Below are 24,131 nucleotides of genomic sequence, written 5' to 3'. Positions count from 1 at the left end.
TTGTGTATGTTTATGACAATGACTTCATGTGTGGGACCTTTGTGTGTTGAAGGCTGTTCTCTGGATGTGTGAGTAATGGTCCTTCTCTCTCCCCACAGGTCCAGCTGGCCAATGGTGGAACTATGGTGGCCATCGTGGACGTCCGGTGGTGCTAGCATCAGTGTGTGTGTGAGCGCCCTCCTCGCTGCGTAGCGCACGTGCATCCCATGATGCCGTCGTCGACGCGGAAAGGGGCGGTGAAGGACCCTGAACTGGCCGATCTCTTCTTCAAAGATGACCCCCAGGACGTGTTCTGCGACCTGCACGAGATTGGACATGGGAGCTTCGGGGCGGTCTACTTTGTGAGGAACCTTTTCACTGCGTCGCCTTCACCCATTTTATTTGTATGATCAACTGTAAAGATGTTAGGCGTAGCGTCCGGCACCTATTGAGGTTGTAGATTTGAACATTTCAAAATGTATTCAACCAGCAGCAGTAACGATACATATTTAGCACATTCAGGGTAACAGTCTATGGCCAAAATGCATTAATATTCAAACCTTAATAACTTCTTAATGCGATAGAACTGCCAAACAGGACCTCAAAAGTACTTAATATAGAGATTAACTAGCCATTTAGATCTAAACCGAATCGAAAGAAAAATATTATTGGATTTGTATTATGAGAATGAAATCACATTATTCCTGTTGATTTAGAATGATGACTAGAGGAACTACATGTAAGGCTCAGCAGTAAACCAACTCGAGTTCCTAAGAAGGAACTTCATTCTAGTCTCTATTGTGACAACCAAAAGCTCTTTAGAGGAACTACATGTTAGGCTCTCAGTGAACCACATTAATATCATTAAAGGAACTACATGCTAGTCTCTAAAGGCCTGAATGAAAAGGCTATCAAATAAAATGCCAAAGGTTTAGGGCCCTATTTTAACGGTCTGAAACGCAAGTGGGAAGCGCAAAGCGCAAGTAGCTTTGTGGGCGGTTCTACGGCGCTTTCACTATTTTACAGACGGATAAATGACACTTGCGTCGCGGCGCAAGTGTCAAAAGGGTTGGTCTGAAGCAGCCTAATTACCCGTAGGTGTGGTTTGGGCGTAACGTCCAACAAACCAATGAGAGTGCCAGCTCCCATCCCCTTTAAGAGCCATGAGCGCATTTGAATCGGACGAGTTGATATTTGGACAGCGCGTCTGCAGTCTCTGATGAGACAGATGCACATGAATTTCAAACTGCAAATGGCTCAGTTTATTGCCAAATAATATGGCCTAATTCACACATGGCATAAGGGGTTTTCTTCCACAACTTCAGAAATACTGAGTCCTCAAATACATTTCGGCAAAGAAAACGTATATGATATAACATATGATATGCGGCAACTGTGGTTCTATTTAATGATCTACGCAATACATTATAAACATTGTTTCTTATCAGTATTGTATGCTATCCTAATATGCCATTGTCCCCGCGGTAATAGACATTGCCATTGATTGTATTATGCGTTACGTGTTTAGTTTGCGTGTGTTTAAACAGAGCACACACGCACGCCCGCATTCATTCATTATTTTTAACACTCACTCGCGGTAAAACAATGTTTTTCACGATCAAATACTCATCAATCCTAAAAGTTATGGGCATGTAGGCCTACACGATGTCTGTGTCAAGAAAATATGTGTTTGCTATACGGTGTTTGCAGATGCATTGATTTAAAAGTACAACTTATTACCGCTGCATCAGCTGTTCTTTCCCAAATAATTTACCAAGAATGTGCGGCTAGGTAGATGAGAGAAGCAAAGTGTATGTGCGAGGTGCACAAGCAATCCGTATGCAAAGCATGATGCGCATGTATGCATGCGCCCTTAAAATAGCATCTGAACAACGCGCCGCTGACTTTAAACCAGGTATTTCCTGGTCAGTAGCGCAATGGTATTCAGAAACGGCAAAATACCGTTTGCGCCAGAACACGCCTCCTCCTTCCGCCGAACCGCCCCTTGGGGCGCATGATCAATCCCTAATTTACCGGCGAGTGGCGGTGGTGGGAAAAGAACGCTCTGCGCCAGTTGTAAACTAGCAACGACACATGCGCCAGTGACTAAGTCACTTGCGCCGGATGCAAGATAGGGCCCTTTAGAGTTTCCGATCAGAAAATGGAAAAGAGAAAGTGTATAAAATGGAAATGATGGAAATGAACTGGAATTCAAATATTAACCAAAACATCTAGTCTGATGTTTTGGTGGTCTGGTGGTCTGGTGAGGTGATTACCTCAACAGCAGGCATATAGGCTTTGAGTGTGCTAGGACTAGAAATCAGGAAGTACATGCAACGCTCTCCCTAGTAATTAGTCAAGCAACTGAATGGCTCTTGTTTCAGATTTTAATCAAATTAGAAATAAATGAGTGAGACAAGTGTGAGTCACAATTGGGAAAGGATATTATAATGATTATTTATTATGAATACAGATCTGCTCTCACCATTGCGTTTCTTATTCCTTTCATCGCTAATTACTCATCGCCCCTTTGACTCCAGTGCCGGGGGAAAGGGCACATCAGTGGAACATTCTGTGTTCAGAAATTAAAATTCCTGCCTTCACTTTGCAGCACTCATGCAATGAGACAGCTGATTTCACTTATTCACTATACGTCTGCGTTGTCCTAATGAGCCAAAGCCAGATGTTGGACTGGAAATACAGGCATGTTTTACGCTTTTAAACAAGAATCTCTGTCCTTTGGTAGTGTTGCTTGAGAGGGTGATGAAGAACATCATGGCAATAAATAGAGCGCTAGAGACTGAGGAGCTTATCTCGTCCGATCCTTGTCTTCTCTCCCACAGACTACCCCTGACATGCTTTCTCTTGACCCCTATCTACACTTCCTCTCACCGTGCTGCACTTTACTCTTCACCCCTCTCAACCCTCTTAGTCTCTGTCTCTGTCACTGTCACTGTGTGCGTGTGTGTGTGTGACACACACACACACACACACACACACACACACACACACACACACACACACACACACACACACACACACACACACACACACACACACACACACACACACACACACACACACACACACACACACACACACAAATTCAAAACAAAACAAGCTTTATTGCCATGAGAAACAAATGGTAAAACGGCTAAAGCAGTTGAAAAATGTGGAGGTCAAAACATAAAATAAAAATATATTCATATCAAATATTAGAATGCTAAATATATAGTCAAATGTGAAGTACTATAAAATGTCCAGTATCTCAAATAAACTCCTCCCTCCTCTCCTCTCCCCTCCGCTCCTCTCTCACATAACACATGCACACCCCTTTCTCAGCATGGCCAGATGCAAGACTGGGTGTTAAGCCTCTACTCCTCCTCCCAAGGACAGCTGTTCTCATAGTGGTGGGGGGAGAGAAGCTGGCAATAGAGGGGGCAGGATTTAGTAGGCTGGCAGGGCACTACTTTTCTCATCTATCGTTTGACACACACACACACACACACACACACACACACACACACACACACACACACACACACACACACACACACACACACACACACACACACACACACACACACACGTAGCCCTTGCGTCAAGCTGGTGTAGTTCATTTGGTCCAGTATTTAGCCCTTGAAGATGATGATGCACATGTCCTATCTGCTCACTGACACACTTCTACTGTCTACGCTGTTAGCTACACACAAATGTATGCATGCTAGTGAGTTAGCTTCAGCGAGGACCTACACATACTGTATGCTAGTGAGCCAGCTTAGGCTATGACCTACACATGTGCTGCATGCTAGTGAGCCAGCTACAGTTAGGAAATACACATGGGCTATATGCTGGTGAGCCAGCTACAGCTTGGACATACACATGTTCTGTATGCTAGTGAGTGAGCCAGCTACAGCTAGGACATACACATGTGCTGCATGCTAGTGAGCCAGCTACAGCTAGGACATACACATTAACTGTATGCTAGTGAGCCAGCTACAGTCTGGAAATACACATGTACTGTGTGCTAGGTTCAGACCAAAGTTGACTCATAAATCATGAATATTTAAAATACTGGAAATAATTAGGGATGCTATGTTTGTCCTGACCCTCTTCTTGAATTATTTAAACATAACCATTGTTATTAACAAGGTTTCAGTTTTACTTTTGTGTCACATCAAAGGTGTCATTGCTAATGACTACGTGCTGTTAAGTTGAAGTTTCATTATTTAACATTTGTTGTGTATTCATCTCGTAGATCTGTGTTTAACAGGGGACAGAGACACACATTTGTTGACGAATGAATTGTGTTTTGGTTGTGGAATGGTAATTATACGTAAGTCAAATGTTTGAGTTCAGAGTTTAAAAGAGAAGGTTAAATGGGAGTTGGAGCACTCAAGGTAAAAAGCAAAAGTATAGATTTGTGAGTTCATATGACTTATGGCAAATAAGACAGATGCACTGTAGTGCACCACATACAGTGAGCCCCTTAGCAGGAAACAGTTATTATTTTGAGGGGAGAAGTCGGTTTTACAAATGTGTCTGCAGTAGAGCTCACATCAAACATCAGAGCAGTGTTGAATCAATTAACCCTCTGTAATCATCGACATACCCCCCCAAGCCCTAACTGCACTTCAATATTTCAAGACACAATGCGTGATATCCTAGTCAGCCCATCCGCACATTCCAGCGCTGGGAATAGCCAACCTATAATGACAGGCTGGTCCTTGGGCTGAACAGGGCATTGCATGTGATGGGAGATCTCTGTTGCTCTTTGGGGCTGTAATTCCATTTGATTCCCGACATGAAATTCCCATTTGTGGGGTGGACGTGGACGTGGGTTAGCGCTAAGCTGCATCGCTGCTAACCCTGAGGCCATATGCCCTCAGGGTTAACACTGCAGGTTTAACAAGGGGGGCTCTGGATAAAGTAAAGCAGCTCAAGCCTCCACAGTAGCTACGACGAGCCAGCTCTAATTTGCTAGCAGTCTGTGGTGTTCAGGGTCACTGCTTAACTTTCAATGTGCGGCTCCACAGCAAAAGCCTATTTTGTTTTACTGCTTTAGCGGTAGATTGCTTTTTTACTTTACGACGTCTAGTCCCCCATGTTTAATGATTGAGCAAATATATGTTCTGTGGAAATGATTTGCCAGTGTATTCTGCATTTTCCCTCAAAAAAAAAAAAAAGTACTTGCTTATTAATGCATCTGGGTGCGTACAAACTGCCTACATATGAATTCAAAATTGTGGATGAATTAACATTGTATTTATCAAAGTACAGATATACTCTTACAGTATATTATTCAAACAATATCTAAAATTTGAAGGCATTGGACACAGCATTGCTCATTGTGATATGCAGTATTAATTTATGACCCATTTTCCTTAAATACTTTCCTAGCGAGATAGTGTCCGGTTTTATTGATGAACTCAATAGAAAAGGTTAAAGGTCGAGGGGTTGTTCTGAGGGCAGATGTTCATGGAAGTGTTCATTCCCCTGTGTTTGAGTTTGACCCCTCTCTTCGTCCCTTCTCCATCAGGCCCGAAACTCCTACTCCAATGAGGTGGTGGCCATCAAGAAGATGTCCTACAATGGAAAACAGACTACTGAAGTGAGAAGCACACACACACACGCACGCACGCACGCACACGCGCACGCATTGTAAAATATTAAATATTATGATCACCATGACCATGGTGGAAAGCAATCACTCTGTACAAGACGAGTTGAATGATAGAAAACTGGTATACAACATAATTATGTAATTGCATCTAATGTGTTTTGTGTCTTCAGAAGTGGCAGGACATCATAAAGGAGGTGAAGTTCTTGGAGCAGCTACGCCACCCAAACACCATTGAGTACAAAGGATGCTACCTAAAGGACAACACTGCCTGGGTACGTCCCGGATAGTCTCTCTCCCACCCCCTCCCTTAATATAGGTGTTACTGCTGTATACATCGGTCATCGCTCTCATCTCACTGCAGCATTCACACTACTTACTCTTTCTATTCTACTTTCTATATTTTTTTTACTTTTCATAATTTATCCATCATATCCCGTTTCGTTTTCCTCATATCTCATACAGTTACAAAAAATTGATGCATTTATCTCTGCTTTTGGTGTTTGCGTTCGTTAGCTTTGCAATAATCTTAATAAATGTAATCTTGTGAGGATCTGGTTATCAATGTTGTGTACCTATCTTCACAGCTGGTGATGGAGTACTGCCTCGGCTCCGCATCAGATCTGCTAGAGGGTACACACACACACACACACACACACACACACACACACACACACACACACACACACACACACACACACACACACACACACACACACACACACACACACAAGCATTGAACATGAAATTATAATCTATATATTGACTATATATATATAGATTGTATTGTAGACCAGATGTATTCCCTTCCCTTCAACCGTATCTGCTAATAGAGATGCACATTATAAATCATGGTCGTGCTGATGGTGTTCATCCTAGACTCTAAACCTTCCGATATGAGTCAGCTTAAAATATCCTATGGATCTTTCGCTTTGGGTTTCAACCTCTGCTATTGACCTGCCCACGCAAGTCAATGTTATAGGTCATTGCATGAGTATAATGGAGATCTAAAGAGATTGTCTTTTATTGTTAAGCTTTATCAGCTCATGCTATGTTCCTGCTGTCCACCACAGTTTCAAATCACTGCTATTTTAGCAAATAGCAAATATATTGTCGAAGCTAAATTAATATAGTAGTCGCACTGTAACACGTGTTGACGCCCAACCACAGCATTTTGGGAAAACAAACTCACAAAAGATGTATTGCCTTTTGACAGCAAGTCATTCCGACAATCTTCACTGGATTTTCCGTCTTCTCCCAATAGTTCACAAGAAACCACTCCAAGAGGTTGAGATTGCCGCCATTACCCATGGTGCCTTGCTAGGACTGGCTTACCTACATTCCCATAATATGATTCACAGGTGAGGTATCCTACTTTTGTGTCCCAATAGGAATATAAATGTGAAGAACATAACATGGGTCAAAGACGGACAACAGCCCAGAGTTTATAGCCCTCTATTCTAATTCCGTTGTAAAAATCTGTCACACGGCTCCATTCCATGCAATACTGAGTGATTTACAACCGATCTTTATCATAGATGACGACGTTTTCATTAATGTTGACGACCCATTAGATATAAAAATGAATGGTTTAATTTGTTTTACCAGCTATCAAAGATAGCTTTATTGCCAAGTATGCATGCCAGGGATGGTCAACTGGCGGCCCATATCCTCGCTCAGTCAGGCCCGCACATAATAAAAAAAAAAAAAAAAAAGTGTAATCAGTAAAAAAAATTATCGAGTTAAGTGCAACAAGAGTTGTTGCACTTAATGTTGGGCCACTGTTTTTCAGTTTTGTGACATCATTGAATGATGATGTATGTGAGACCTTTGCACTGATGAAAATACTAACCATTCATGTGGCTGTTTGAGCATGGAAAACACGAAATTAATGTATGATGGTTCAATTAACATACCGTACATGAGTTATGATTCTGGAAGATTTTTTAGGTAGTGGCCATACCCAAAATGCACCAGAATACAGGAAATCAAATTGACCAAATTCAAAATTTTGTAGCTTCTCTCATCTTACATTTAGTTGAAGTGCGCAGTCATGTGGCCCTCTGATGGTTATGATGAAAAATGTGGCCCTCTTTATCATGAAAGTTGCCCATCCCTGATGTCTGCACAGGAGGTTTTACTATTATATTGGCACAGTGTCGGAAGGGGAAAAAAATGTGTCCTTGCTATAAAAATACCAAGGAGACAACGTATCTCTATTTACTTGGTGTGTCTATTGCTTTAAGGACGATTTCCTTCCCGCTCTTAACATATTCTTTAATATTGTCCTCTTATGGACTTGGTCATGTCATTTATGCGGAAAATGTGAAAATCTTGGGTGTGAAAGGTATCACAAATCAGGAAAAAGTGCTTATTCTTTACGCGTTGTTCCTAAATGTCCTTAACCCCGAGCTCAATACGCATACACCCGTGGTTGACTCTATGTCTTTGCATCATGAGAGCGCTGCTACAGAGGTGCACCTTAATGTCTACTGAGTCCTAACCTGTGCTGCCTGTGTGCTCCCTCGCGGTGCAGAGATGTGAAGGCCGGTAACATCCTGCTGACGGAGTTGGGTCAGGTGAAACTGGCTGACTTTGGGTCCGCATCCATCGCCTCCCCTGCCAACTCCTTCGTAGGAACCCCATACTGGTACGGGACACAATAACCTGATTTACACTTCATACTAGGAACCCCATACTGGTACAGGACACAATAACATGTTTCACACTTCATACTAGGAGCCCCATACTGTTACGGGATACAATAACCTGATTTACACTTCATACTAGGAGCCCCATACTGGTACAGGACACAATAACCAGATTTATACTTCATACTTGGGACCCCTTACTGGTACAGGACACAATAACATGGTTCACACTTCATACTAGGAACCCTTACTGGTTCAGAACACAATATCGGGGTTCCCACTTTTTTACATTTTCACCTTGGTTGTGCTTGATCTCTGATATCTTTGCATTGTGCAAGCGATGACGATAATCAATGTTTCAGTTCAAGGAAAATAACATCACAACAAAGCAACAATAATTGATGATGTTAATAGTCCTTTATTGCCTGAATGCTCTAATAGGACAGTGTCTTTGTCTCCAGGATGGCTCCTGAAGTGATCCTAGCCATGGATGAAGGTCAATACGAGGGGAAGGTGGACATCTGGTCCCTTGGGATCACCTGCATAGAACTTGGTGAGTTAATGTCAACATAACCACGTTGTACCACACTTTGATTTCATTTGACTGACAACCCTGAAAAATAACAGTCAGTCCCCCAGCTATGTTTGTAGTTGACAAACAAATTAACCTTAGAAATGATGATGAATCAATTATTCAACTTTTAATGAATTTAGTTGTGGTAGCAATTTTGGAGAAGTGGAAAATTAACCTCCTGGTTGACCAGCCCTGTCCTGTTTGCAGAACAAACAAGGTGTAAAGATGGTCTGCATCACTATTCTCTGTAACAGCTCTCTCTATTTCTCTCTTTGTCCATCTCTTCCCATTCTCTAGCGGAACGCAAGCCGCCATTGTTCAATATGAATGCCATGAGTGCCTTATATCACATTGCCCAGAACGACTCTCCCACGCTGCTGTCCAACGAATGGTGAGTTGAAGGTCAACACGTGTTTACTGTCCCTGCATTTTTTGTTCCTTCTCTGTTGAATACGGCCCCCTGTTTTATGATCATTTATGATCTGCGCACTTCTTTTTCCATAAGAACCTCCAAATGAGTCTGTGCTAAACACGTGTAATATCTCTATTGGCATGTGTTGATAATATGTATAGCCGTCTCCAGTGATTCATCAACAGGCCAAGCGTCTGATATCCCTTGACTGTATGGCCATTAGGGCTCTGATCTGAGTCATCTTAAACCCTCTGATCTCTGCCCGGGTACTGGTGTGAAAACAAGCCCTTAAGTCCCTGGTGTCATGACCTCCCCCCACCTTAATAGAGGCGGTGCATCGATCCTAAACATAACGGTTGTCATTTTATCAATGTTACGTGTCGTTCTTTGAATGTGTTCATGGTGCAATGAGATGGAGGCATAGAAGGTTGCTTAATGATTGTCACATAGGATGATGCACGGCATGGAATTTGGCCTAGAGCTTTGTTCCATATATACGCATGGACGTCCCTCCATGCCAAGTAGAAGTGTTCCATATTTTATAAATGGAGATGTATGTTGGTGTTCGAGGAGGAGATGGAGGAGGTGGATGTGGTGGTTTTGGTGCCTGGTGGTGGTTGTGAGTGAGGTGTTGGTAGTATTGGTGCCGGTGGTGGTGGAGGTGTTGATGGTGATGGGGGTACCATACTTCAAGGAGCTATCATTGAGCTAACATCAAAGGCTTCAGTGAGAGCATTCCGTTCAATTGATCATGGGGGTAACAATTTAAACCTGAATCTTCCCACTAATCAGAAGCATATGAATCTACTGCTGTGTATTCACACGCACCATGCTATAATAAAGCTTCATGTTTTGTCTGGGCTGTCACCAAATTTACTACAGCTGGGATGAGCCTTGGCTGCGATGATTTCACCTTTCCTCACATCCACTGGAGCTGCTGCTCAAACCTATAACATGTGTGTAGGGTGCACTCATTAAACATTAACCCTGTATTTAATACGGTGGGATGCAGACCAATCAGAAGAGAGCACTCTTCTGGTGGTGTGGAAACAATGCTGAGCCAGTCTCACGGTCTTTCTACATCTGAGGTGTGTGGCGTCACGCGTTCTCCTGCCTGTCATCGCCCCGAGACAATAAAATCAATTTCTTCTATCTGTTCAACCATTTCTAATGCTCCCCATTAAACACAATGTGAGTGGCCCACATTGAGCTATCGGGATGAGAACCCTGAGTTAATGTTTGGAAGGACTGGGAACGTAGATCTGCTTTACCCACCAGATTCAGCCTTTTGAACCCAGGATATTACTGTGAATCCAGGATTTGTGCTTTAGTGTTGAGCTGTCTGGTGTGTGCTGGGGTGTACGGCTATTGTTATTAGTGCTTTTAGAAGCCCAGGGCATATCGTCATCTTCATCTTCGTCCTCATCCAGGCTAGACGAGACCGGTTCAGGCTACAGAGGCTTTCATAGAATTACCAGACAACCTTCACTTCACTCATATGAAGGAACTTAATTTAATATTAGATTAGATTTACTCCTTGGACCCCTTTTTATTTCATTTTATTAATGATCTCCTCACTTAGATTTACACTATTTTTGGCTTGGTGTCCTCACTTTGCTCCTTCCATTTTGTATTGTCGTAAATCTTTAACCACTTTTATATCGACACGATAAGGTTTAAATGTCTGTTAACGCACTTTTTAACATCGTTTTTTAACGGGCTGCCTTTCCGTACCCTGGCGGTCAGGTAGCACTTGTGTGTTGACCTTGGCCGATGTAAACAGTACAGTACACGTAGCCCAGACACGGTGGTTGAGCGGCTACGGCTGTCTGTTGTGTGCGTCTCTCAGCAGACTTCATAGCGTTTGTACGTGTGGCGCCACAGCCTCATTTTTAGAGCATAGTCACTGGGACAATGTGTCGCGGCTCCAGTGGCCTACATTTACGTTGCTCCACATATTTACATAATCCAAATATCGCTCAGCGGTGACTACACTCAAGAGATTATGGGCGATTGAGCTGTCGTGATTTAGTGATGCTACTTAACCACGATTTCTGGTCTCATGGTCATCCTGGAACAGATATTCGCATCGGTAAAACTTAATAAAAAGGGCTTTTGCTATGGTAGAATCTGAATTGTGTTTTGTTAAGTTATAGTTTACACTGCTGTAATGGAGGTGCCTATATTATACGGTTACACTGTAAATTACAATTTCATGTTACAGTGTAATAATTAGAGAAGCCAGTACTGTGTAGTAATTAACGTAACAGTATGCAGTAAATATGTAATGATGTCAGGAGACAGCATGTCACAGCGTGGTAAGGCTACAGGCTGTTCCTTAACATTCCATGGCACATCACAGTAACATGCTGTAACATGCTGTTATAGGTTGAAGCATTACATTATTACATATAACTTGAGTGCAAGTTATATGGGTGTTACAGGGTGTAACATTGTCATACAAATCCACCTGACCCTCCATGTCCTGTTGCTTCTCTCTCTCATCATAGGCCACGTGTCCTTCAGTGTGACCAATAGAATGATCTCCTCTCTCTCCTCGTTTGTCTCCAGGTCGGATCCCTTCCGGAGCTTCGTGGACTACTGCCTACTGAAGATTCCTCAGGACCGACCTTCATCAGGGGAGCTGTTGAAAGTGAGCGCTCTTCCTCTGTTTAATCTCCCCACTGTGACCTCACTTCCTGTCTCGGTCAGCCCGCGTGGATGAGTCACTGCATCCCACCCACGGCTCCCCGATTATAACACAGGCACGCACAAACACACAACGACATGCACACGAACAGATAGGACGCACAGGCACAGACAGAGTTATTGAGTCAAACTGGGAATTGTGCACCCAACGGAGAATAAGTTGTTGTCTCTTTCTTTCTCTCGGTTGCTCACCATTTCCTCCTTCCTGTTTCACGCCTTTATAAGCAATGTGTATACTACGAAATCACACCAACACATACTGGAGAGTACACCAAAATACAGCTGGCCCAATCACCTTTGTATACAAACTAAAAACAAAACAAAACCCCCTCCACTTCCTAACATCTGGATGAAATAATTTGTCTAATTTACAGGATGTTTTTAGCTTTTTGCAACACTCAGGTATCACATTGGCTGTAAGGCCTGTATTTTCTGTCTGACACAACCCCTGGAGAGGGCCAAGCCATCCAAATGTGAGTCAGGGGGGCAGATGGGCTGGGTTTAAAGGGTATTCCTCACAGTTGCATCACCCCAGCATTGAAATTCAGTCTGTGTACCAAGACCTCTGATCCACATCTCAGTAGAAACACCATTATGGTGGTTTAAATACCAAACACTCTTTGTTTCATGTGATGGGGCATGTTGTGTATAGCTTATGATTAATACCCTCACTTTTTACCGCTCACATATAAACACGGCCAACACACACACACGCAGACACAGGCAAAACACACACGGCCAACACAGGCACATGGGCAACACGCACACACACCCTCCTACCTCCAAGCTCTTTAAGGGAGGGGAACCAGGTCACTAATCCGGGCCATTGAGCTGTTCTTGCTTCAGGTTACACACACACACACACACACACACACACACACACACACACACACACACACACACACACACACACACACACACACACACACACACACACACACACACACACACACACACACACACACACACACACACACGCGCAGAAACATGCACACACATCCAGTCCTTACTGTGTAGCTCAAGTAAAACATTAATGGCACCAACCACAAACAGGTTACTATTATTAATCACCCAGCAATGGAACCACTAGCTACTTCCTCATGATCTGTACACTTCTCTGGAGATGATCAAATCAAAGGTGAAATCTTCATCAAAGAACAGTATTATATTACTGTTAGAGCCTATTGTACTCCAGTGTAGAGCCTGTAGTACTACATTGTAGAGCCCATAGTACTACAGCGTATAGCTCATAGTACTACAGTGTATAGCTCATAGTACTACAGTGTATAGCTCATAGTACTACAGTGTAGAGCCCATAGTACTACAGTGTATAGCTCATAGTACTACAGCGTATAGCTCATAGTACTACAGCGTATAGCTCATAGTAATACAGCGTCGAGCCCATAGTACTACAGCGTATAGATCATAGTACTACAGTATAGAGCCCATAGTACTACAGTATATAGCTCATAGTACTACAGTGTACAGCTCATAGTACTACAGTGTAGAGCTCATAATACTACAGTGTAGAGCTCATAGTACTACAGTGTATAGCTCATAGTACTACAGTATATAGCTCATAGTACTACAGTGTAGAGCCCATAGTACTACAGTGTACAGCTCATAGTACTACAGTGTAGAGCTCTTAATACTACAGTGTAGAGCTCATAGTACTACAGTGTATAGCTCATAGTACTACAGTGTATAGCTCATAGTACTACAGTGTAGAGCCCATAGTACTACAGTGTCAAGCTCATAGTACTACAGTGTAGAGCTCATAATACTACAGTGTAGAGCTCATAGTACTACAGTGTATAGCTCATAGTACTACAGTGTAGAGCCCATAGTACTACAGTGTCAAGCTCATAGTACTACAGTGTAGAGCTCATAGTACTACAGTGTAGATCCCATAGTACTACAGTTTCAAGCCCACAGTACTACAGTGTATAGCTCATAGTACTACAGTGTAGAGCCCATACTACAGTGTATAGCTCATAGTAATATGGTGCAGATCCCATACTACAGTATATAGCTCATAGTACTACAGTGTAGAGCCCATACTACAGTGTAGAGCTCATAGTACTACAGTGTAGAGCTCATGGTACTACAGTGCAGAACTCGTAGTTCTACAGATTAAAGTTCCTAGTACTATTACACGGTAGAGTTCATACTATAGTGTAAAGAATATAGTACAACAGTGCAGAGCTCATGCTACAACATAGTGGTCATAATAGTACAGATAAGAGCAGAGCTAATTGTCTAACCCATAGTACAACAGTGCAGTGCTAATAGTATCACAGTGCAGTGCCATACACGGGGAGCTCTTCGTTTCCACCTGAGAGATGATGTAAGGGTGTCCTCTTCTCTCCCCATCTCCGTGTTGGACAAGCTTCACCAGGTCTCTGGCGTCCGTCGTCTCAGAAAGGAAAACAAGGTCTATTTTGAGCTGATGATGTCATCGGTCTGCCCTGACCGTCCCATTATGAAAGCATCTATCACAGCCAGAGTCCAGAAGGGAGAGAGGGATTATATGATCTAAAATGTGGCCGTCGCAATGTATGTATTTATAGCTGTGGGATGAATACGTGTCACCACACAGGCCTTTTAAGTCATTTATATTTTATGAATGAACAAGCGGGAAGGTGTGCATGTGTGCGCACGTGGGTATATGTGTGTGTGTGTGTGTGTGTGTGTGTGTGTGTGTGTGTGTGTGTGTGTGTGTGTGTGTGTGTGTGTGTGTGTGTGTGTGTGTGTGTGTGTGTGTGTGTGTGTCTGGGCGCATGTGCAAGCAGATGCATATGTGTAGTAGTATAGAATGGAGAGAAGGAGGCAAGGAGCGCACAGGCTAAGCAACTAACAGGCTCCCTCTAGTGCCTGTTTGAAGGATTGCGCTTCAATACACACCATCGTTCTGAACACATTTAGGGTGCTGTACCTCTTGAAATGGTTTGAATAAATCTACAAAAAATACAAAAAAAACAAGTGTGTATATGAGAAGATCATTTCACTTCAGCACTATTTCTGCATATTTAGTTTTTCTTCTCCGTTAAATCCCTTTTCCATCGCACCCGACCCCTGGCTGACCCTAACCCTGACTCTTACCCTGACCCTCACTCTGACCCTCACTCTGACCTTGAACCCATCCCTAACCGTCAACCTCACCCTCACCATCCCTCTGACCTTGAACCCATCCCTAACCGTCAACCTCACCCTCATCCTGACCGTCCTTCTGACCTTGACCCTGGCCCTCGCCCTGACCCTCTCTTGCTCTCCCCAGCATGACTTTGTGCGGCGGGAGCGGCCTCCACGGGTGCTGATGGACCTGATCCAGCGCACTAAGGACGCGGTGCGGGAGCTGGACAACCTGCAGTACCGCAAGATGAAGAAGATCCTGTACCAGGAGAAGCACATCGGCCTGATGGGGGAGAGCCAGGAGGACGAGGAGGTAAGGCGTTAGCAGGAGGAACGCGAGGAGGAGGGCAAAGATCATACTGTGAGGCTCCAACACTACTGTGAGGCGCCATGTTGATGAGCTAATGAGATGGATCCCAGGGGGACGCCACTTCTAAAAAAATTTTTTTTATCTTTCTAGTTTCATCTCCAACAGCGGAAATAATTTGCCGCTGGTAAAATGTGTTTATGTAATTGGATTTTGCTCGTAAAACACTTAACTGCACATTGCTGGTTTCCCTTGAAGACACTACTGGACTGTTAAAACCTGCAGTCAACCTCTTTTGGCATTTTGTCGAGTTCACTCCAGACCTCGGCCCCTCTCGTTGCACTCTGGTGGTCCCTGATAGGTCTCTGTCCTCTCTTGGACCTGGCCCGGGGTTACAGCCACGGAGACATGGTGGACACTTCTTCCCTTTCACACTGTCCCTGTGAGCGAATGCTTGAACACATCTCAGAAATGTGACCAAGCCTCCTCTCCACATTCACTCAGTGTCAGAAGACCTGTGAGCGTGATTAAGTTATTTTTGGTTTGCGGCGGATAGCACAGTCAACCATACATTAGGCCATACATTACGCTTGAATGCAAATTACGTGTGTGTGAGGGTCTTCAAATGAATGGAGACATTAAACCTGCCGGCCCCATCTCAGAGCCGTGCCTTCAGGCTCCGGGGTGAGACCCTGTGGCCTAGACGGGGGCTGATGTGTGGATGTGTGGATCATTGCCAATCCAAATCGGTCCCAACCAGTTATGAGGCTATCAGACATCTCAGACCATTCATGTCAGGGGACACACACACACACACACACACACACACACACACACACACACACACACACACACACACACACACACACACACACACACACACACACACACACACACACACACACACACACACACACACACACACACACACAGACTCTCTTTCCTCCTCTCCCTTTGCCACCTTTCGACTCTAATTCTCCCTTCCTCTCCTTGTTTCCTTCGGCCTCCTGGGCTGCAGGACAGTGAGGCAGCGAGCTGCAAGAGGAACAGCCTGGGGAGCAACCACTCCATCCCCAGCACGTCGCTCAGCACGGGCAGCCAGAGCAGCAGCGTCAACAGCATGCAGGAGATGCTGGAGGACAGCTGCCCTGACATGACCATGATGCTGCACCAAGACTACGACAGCACCCTGGACTCCTCGCCTCAAGCCAAGAAGGTAGCGCCAAGGGAGATAGGAGAAGGGAGCTAGGAGCTAGGAGACAGGGAGTTGCAGGGTTTAGTTGAGGGTTTTCTGAGAGAGATGTGTGTGAGGAAAAAGGTGTGATGGGTTGGGTCACTGTCAAGCCTCACGCCCAACAGTGATAACACTGAAAACAACTCAAGGAGACCAACAGCTGATCACTTGTAGATGAAGAGTTCAATATATGGTGCAGCAGTTTGAAACACAAAATGCAACATAAATAACCAGAAGAATATATGATGCGCGCACCTGGACTTAAAAAAGATAAATAGCCAGCCACTTTTGAAGGGTTTGCCTTCGTCAGGAAGACTGGAGATAAACAGACAAGAGTGAACCTCAGATATAAATGAAATGTAAACATCCTGATTTCAAACATGCTGACCCTCACACCAACAATCTCAAAGCCCCCCCACCACCCAGATGATCCCACAACTCAGTAGTGTTTCACCAGATGTACTTCCCTGCATTCAAGAACGCAGTTGATTGGCTCTCCATCAGTCACGCACACACACAGGCTGTCCCCGAGGGATAACTGTGCCATCAATTAATAGAAAACGACCCACAGACCCGCACAGAGGGGGAGAAGCCCTCCAGGTTTTCCAGACTGTATTAAAGAACACATGCAACCTTGTTGTCTCTGGGCTGAAACCATGGAAACGGATCGACGTACTCCTGGCTCTGCATCGCCTCGGCTTCCTCAGCGAGGCCATTCACGGCGGGAGAACAAAGACACATGTCTGCAGACACACACAGTGCCGCGTTGCTCGTTCATCCAGCACACACGCACTCGTGCACACACACACACACACACACACACACACACACACACACACACACACACACGCACTCGTACACACACACACACACACACACACACACACACACACACACACACACACACACACACACACACACACACACACACACACACACACACATGCTCTCCAACATCCCTCCCAGGCACAACCCATCTCTGTAGACAAAGGTCAAACAGGGCGCTTGATGCCTTGAGTATCTTTTGAAGGAAGAAAAGTAAAAAGACAGGCAAGTTCGTCCTTTGTCGACTCTTTGTGGTTTTGACGTGAGCATGAATTTCCGTGTCATGTCGAAAACTGGCAGCCATTGTGTCTTTATGAGTTTTGGGGCATGTCTAGAACGAGGCAGATTGACATGTGGGAAAAGGAACAGAAGAGACAAATAGAGGATGAGCTGTACATCTTGGTAGTACCGCTAGTTATCCCACATAGAACCGTCACTCTAGTTTGTACAAAACACAAACTGTTTCTTTATGTTAATGTTATTGTGTGTGTGTGTGTGCGTGTGCGTGTGCTTGGCGTGTGCCAGGACCACTGGGATGAAGCGCTCCACAGGGACCAACGGCAGGAGAGGTCGTCTTCCTCAGACCGGAGCAGCGAGGGACAGAACTACAGAAACCAAGGCCGCTTCGCCACCATTAAGTCAGCCTCACTGGTGAGCTCAAACAGGAGCACCTTTATTGATAATAACAACGACCTGGGAGGATTGAAAGGAGCTGTGTATCCAAAGAGGGCTTGATTGAAATCCATCTTCAGCAAAAGCATAACAACGTTCAGGAAGGAAGCAAGGAGAAATACTGTATGCCATTGGTTGTGTCATGAAAGACCGCTTCTACGAAAGGATGCGGTTGTCATGGTTTCAGTTGGCTTGTGTACTGGAAGATCTGAAAGAACTGGGCAACATTGTATGAAAACAAATAAAACAAAATGAGTACCAAATAAAGGCCACTCAATAAAGAGGATGCAGAGTTGCCAGCATTAGTCTGGAGGTCCTTCAGTCTGAACTGTTGCTTCTTCGCTGAAAGACACTGGCTCTTTTCCAAACATTTCTAAAAGACGTAGAGGGGTTAACATTGTTTCGTTGAGCTTGCTCGTCGAGACGGAGTATCTCTCAGTCAGACAGCCCTGAGGCCCCCCCATCTCTCCTTTTAGTCTCGGTTATGTGTTTCAATTTCTTATTACTCTTTCTACAGCCTTCACCGCTCTCCCTTTCCTGGTTATTCTTTCATTCTCTTTGATTGTCGTTCTTTATTCATCGATATATCGATCCATTTATCTATATCAATTATCCATCAATCTGTTCCATCTATCTATCTATCTATCTATCTATCTATCTATCTATCTATCTATCTATCTATCTATCTATCTATCTATCTATCTATCTATCTATCTATCTATCTGTTCTATCTGTTCTATCTGTTCTATCTGTCTGTCTGTCTGTCTGTCTGTCTGTCTGTCTGTCTGTCTGTCTGTCTGTCTCCCACACACACACATACGCATGCGCACACACCATTTCCAGGTTGTACTCTGCATTGTGATGCTTGCTAGTGGATTTCTCATCCTTGTCTTTCTCACTACTACCCGTTCCCCCGCCCACCCTCTCCATTCCCATGTCTGTTGTCATGGTTGCGGCGCTAGTAAGCAGGCAGCAATAGTAAATGTGGTGCGTGTGTGTAGGTAGATGTGAGTGATGGTTCTGTTTGTGTGTGCAAACGTCTAAATACAAATTAACACGTGTTTCCAAGCAACACTACCCCTGTAGCTCTCAAGTCCTTCTGTGTGTGTGTGTGCGAGTTTGTGTGTGAGTGTGTGTGTGGGCCATCCTCTATATGATCTGTATATAATGTCAACGTTAGAAATACTGTGCCCCTCACAGGAGACCAAGCGATCACTGACATCACTGCCTCGACAGAGAGGGAGAGAGAAAAAAAGGAGAGCAAAATAGAGTCAAACCAGGGAATTGAAGGATCAACGTTTAAACAAAAGGGATTTGAAGAGAGATGGGGACCATTAGTTTGATCATGTTTTTTATTGTGTCTTTTCTCTTTTCAGTATATGCTGTATCTCGTAGATAACCCTAAACCTCCATTGTTTTATTGTAAACCGATTAGGGAGCCCGGAAAATAAAGAGCTGAAAAAAAAAAAAAAAAGAACATTACCATTCAATTCAAAGGGAAGTTAGGGGGTCTTGAAGGAAAATGATGGAAACATGAAGGACACGATGAAGATAGGATAGTGGATGGTGAAGTCCACTGTGTAGACCAATGAAGGAACGAACCCCAATGCAGCAATTTGTACATTTTCTCCACTTCGCACACTCCTGGAGCAGCAGAGCATCAATAACCTCATGTTGAGGCCTTTTATTCGCTTATTGGCAAGGGTTGAAGCCTTAATCTAAGCACCAGGTTATAGCAAACAAACCACAATTCTAACCAGTATACTAGTGTTCACAAGGTGTCCTTCTAGATATGTGTGCATATCTAGAAGGTTCAGTTCGGTACAGTTCCTGAACAAGGGAGATGAGACGATCAGCTCCACCTCCCTACCGCTCACTGCTACATCCACAGGAAGAGAGCAGGCACCCAATATGAGTGTTTATAGAATATTATGCTTCTTACTCAAAGCCTGAAGACATAACCACATGGAACCAACATTTTGAATGCTGTCTCCAAAAAAGAAAAGTGCAAAAAAAACTGAACTCAAAACCTTCTCCTTCACTTTCCGTATTCCTGTAAAAAATTAAGAGGATCAGAACGCCGTTCGACGAGCCCTGTGCGGGGGAAAAAAGAGAACCATCACATGACCTGACTTGGCGCTTTGTTTGCGGCAAGTGACTGGGATTAGGAGAAGCTATTACAGTAGGGGTATTGATTCAGCAGCAGATTACGGCTCTACTCCACCTATCCCCCATCCCCCCCCCCCCCTCCCTAAAGTCACCAGCCCCCTCCCCACCCAGTCGCCACCCCCACCCCCGCGGTGTGGACTCCTTCTCAATGAGGTATTCATGTGACCCACCTGCTGCCCGCCTCTCAGCGCGGGCGCCACTGAAGAGCGGCTCTGTGCTCCCGTTGGCCCGTGGACCCAGCAGCCTCATTCACAGTTCACACGCCTGCCTCTGCCGCCACCACCGCCGCTGCCCGGGGTGTGCACCGGTTAGGGTGTCGTTGGACTGGGAGAGAGAGAGGGGGGCGCAAGGTGCGGGGGGGGGGGATCCTTGTATGACGGTGGGGGTGGGGGTGGGGATCTTGGGTGGCATCAGAGCTCAGACTGGGGTCTGACGGGCGTAGGATGCACCACACAGCCTCTGGATGCTGGCGCGCTGGGCTAACGTTGCCATCATGTTTGGCCTAAAGAGCTCGGGGGGAAGTTATGAGAAGATGAGGAGCGAGTATTACCTGGATGTGGAGAACCCCTTCTGCGCCCAGGTCGGTGTGAGGGCGCCTTTGCCCCCTTTTGTTGTTTGTTTGTTGTGGGGAAAGTTTTGGAGTGACAGCTCAACCGTTAAGCTCGACGGCAATGCGGAGGGATTGATATGCAACCGGTTCTTAGAAAGAATGGAAAACTATTGCATGTTTCAATTTGAGTTAATTATTTCATTTTAGTTTATTTGTTCATTGCTTATTTGTTTTTGCATAGAACCTGCTAGTCATTGCTGTGTGTGTGTGTGTGTGTGTGTGTGTGTGTGTGTGTGTGTGTGTGTGTGTGTGTGTGTGTGTGTGTGTGTGTGTGTGTGTGTGTGTGTGTGTGTGTGTGTGTGTGTGTGTGTGTGTGCGCGTGTGCGTGTGCGAGATCTATGGTTGTTTTGTGTGTCGTGAGCCTTTTGTTGTTAAATTTCCCAGGAATTATGTTCACGGCACCTATATGATATGTGTGTTCAAAGTTACGAACCTATAGACATTAATTCAATTGTATAGTTTACGGCAACAAAACTCCAAATTGCCAGTTATCCTGTCATCCTAGGCAACATTGTTTCTGGAAAGCCATCGTAGGCAGGGTCCAGACGGGTCTAGTTTGTCTTCATCTCACACCTCTTCAGTCTGAAGCGGTCAACCCATGATGATGCAGGACATTTGGGAACGTAGCCACCCAATATGGGAATTCAGTTGTTTTTACTCATTCAACGTGTTCTTCGGTTTAGAAATGAAGAAAGCTGTCTGGTTTAGATTATATTGCTTTTCGGTTGGAAACAAAGCCTTGCTATGATTGGAGACTTTGAGAGGCCAGCGCCAAGCAGGTCAAAGTTGAAATAGTTTTAACTTTAAAGCGCAGCACCAAGGTGGGGAACCGGAAGCCCAGGGTAGCGTCAACACAGGCTGGGCTTCAACGCTCAGTTCCACAGGAATACATTGTCAACGCTGGCAACGAGGAACACTCACAATCATCGAGGTGTGTATGCTCCATCATTAACCCTTTGCGCCCTAACCCTTGGTTCTGTAACCCCCACCACCAGGTAACCAAGCAGATCCACGAACATGAGCAGGAGAGCGAGCTGCGGGAGCAGATGTCCGGCTACAAGCGCATGCGACGGCAGCACCAGAAGCAGCTGATCGCCTTGGAGAACAAGCTGAAGGCCGAGATGGACGAGCACCGGCTGAAGATCCAGAAGGAGGTGGAGACCCAGGCCAACAACGCCTACATCGAGCTGGAGAAGCTGGCCAAGCGACACATCGTGCACACGGAGAGGGAGGTGAGGGGAGGCTTGGGGCTGATAATGACCAGAGTGTGCAGGAGGAGTAAAGGCCATCACAGCTGGACAGCCAGCCAACAGACCAAATCAATAACATCCTGAAGACAAGCGATCGGAGGATTCCCCCGGTTGGGCGTAAATAAATGTTGTATGGTACGAAACATACAGAGGAGAAGGATAGCCAGTTAATGGAAAATTCACATTCACATCAATATTCAATATGTCCTGCGTTAGTGGGAATAAGTGAGTCCCACCCGTCCCAATAAGTGAATCCCAGCACTGAGGCTTGTTCCATTGGCATGGGGCAAAGGGTTTGTTCATGCTTCAGTTATATACACCGTGCAGCCTTGGGTAAATTAAGAAAGAGTGCAGGGTTTTTTCCCACTGCTCGCCATCTTGGTTCAACTATCCAACTGGGGTACTAAAAAATAAGTTCATGATAGCAATGGTGATTGCACTACCGAATCTCACCTGGCACACATAGTGGTACCTACCAAGAAGTGCTAGTGAAGAGAGTTGTAGCTATCAATATATGCTAGTGAAGTTAGTGCTAGCTACCGCTATGTGCTAGGGAAGAAAGTGGCATCTCCCACTATGTGCTAGTAAAGATAGAGGTACCTAAGGCTATGTGCTCGTCAAGATTGAGGTAGCTACCGCTATATGCTATTGAAGATAGTGGTACCAGGCACCAATGTCAATGCCCGTTCTATTTTGAATTGATGAAACAAATCTCCTTTTTCTGAACAAGTTTGCTTTGTGAATGTTAAGGTTTTGAGTTACTTTTCACAGCAACAATTAAACAAAAATAAGAGAAGTTATTTATTATTTTCTCAAAACCCGATACCACATGAGTCACCACCCCGTACCGGGTCCCGACCCCAAGGTTGGGGACCGCTGCCATAGGGGCTGAAAATAAACTGCATATCTCTGTGATAAGCATGCAGCACAAGGAACCAGTGATAGAACATCTGCTCAAGGGAACCGCCTGCTGGCTTCACATGCACAAACATCCATCCACACAACACGTGGCCAGGACAGATGACTACACTAGAACTACTACTACTACTACATATTTAGGAGTTGCTTGGATCACAAGTTAACTGCTGCTATTTAAATATAAGGGAGTGTACTGTATAATTAGCTTATCTTAATCTGAACATAGGATTTTGGTTAAAAATACAGTCCAACACACTACAACTACTTCAGAGTTAATATGAGGCTTTGAATGAAATAATCACGTGTGAACCTTGGTGATGTATTAGTCATCTCAGTTAGTCTACATTGGTTAGCTTACCAATTCAGGCTACTATAAGCTAGCCCTCACTGTGTGTGTGTGTGTGTGTGTGTGTGTGTGTGTGTGTGTGTGTGTGTGTGTGTGTGTGTGTGTGTGTCCTCTCTCAGATGAAGACCACGTTGACGGATGAGAAGAAGTTCCAGCAGCAGATCGTGGCCCAGCAGAGGAAGGAGCTGACCACCTTCCTGGACACCCAAAAGAAACAGTACAAGCTCTGCAAGGAGAAGATCAAGGAGGTCTATACATGTTTGGCCTTTCTCTCTTCTTGTTGTTCTTCCACAAGCTCCACAATTCCTCTTGCATCTCCGCCTTCTCTGCCGCTCGTGACACACAGCCCCGTGTGCCGTTCAGAGCTCCATCAGGCTCTCCTCCAGGCACACACACACCAACACACGCTGTTTTTGGAAACCTCCGTTGACTCACCCTTCCTACTCACCCTGCACCTACAGACACGTGCATGTAAACACACACACGCACGCACGCACGCACGCACGCACGCACGCACACACACACACACACACACACACACACACACACACACACACACACACACACACACACACACACACACACACACACACACACACACACACACACACATAAACAGCTACACACACACACACACACACACACATAAACAGCTACACACACACATAAACAGCTACAAACACATAAACAGCTACACACACACACACACACACACACACACAC

General features: G+C 44.8%; 1 protein-coding gene across 2 annotated transcripts in view; it reads left to right on the top strand.

Moving 5' to 3' along the window:
• The window catches only part of taok3a (TAO kinase 3a), a 57,392-nt gene that overhangs the window by 26,334 nt on the left and 6,927 nt on the right, over positions 1–24,131 (top strand). For both annotated transcript variants that reach the window (XM_056592851.1, XM_056592850.1), the window contains exons 5-18: positions 99–341; positions 5,519–5,590; positions 5,773–5,874; positions 6,187–6,232; positions 6,864–6,960; positions 8,136–8,249; positions 8,712–8,803; positions 9,122–9,215; positions 11,808–11,889; positions 15,223–15,390; positions 16,403–16,600; positions 17,969–18,094; positions 21,890–22,126; positions 23,528–23,656. In XM_056592851.1, the coding sequence (XP_056448826.1) occupies positions 207–341; positions 5,519–5,590; positions 5,773–5,874; positions 6,187–6,232; positions 6,864–6,960; positions 8,136–8,249; positions 8,712–8,803; positions 9,122–9,215; positions 11,808–11,889; positions 15,223–15,390; positions 16,403–16,600; positions 17,969–18,094; positions 21,890–22,126; positions 23,528–23,656 (1,692 nt within the window). In that variant the 5' untranslated portion in view covers positions 99–206. The remainder of the gene's footprint in view (positions 1–98; positions 342–5,518; positions 5,591–5,772; positions 5,875–6,186; positions 6,233–6,863; positions 6,961–8,135; positions 8,250–8,711; positions 8,804–9,121; positions 9,216–11,807; positions 11,890–15,222; positions 15,391–16,402; positions 16,601–17,968; positions 18,095–21,889; positions 22,127–23,527; positions 23,657–24,131) is intronic.

Source organism: Gadus chalcogrammus, chromosome 6 (genome assembly GCF_026213295.1).
Source record: "Gadus chalcogrammus isolate NIFS_2021 chromosome 6, NIFS_Gcha_1.0, whole genome shotgun sequence".
Taxonomy (NCBI): Eukaryota; Metazoa; Chordata; class Actinopteri; order Gadiformes; family Gadidae; genus Gadus; species Gadus chalcogrammus.
The sequence above is the reverse complement of the archived record's forward strand: the minus strand, read 5'-3'. Positions and strand labels throughout refer to the sequence as shown.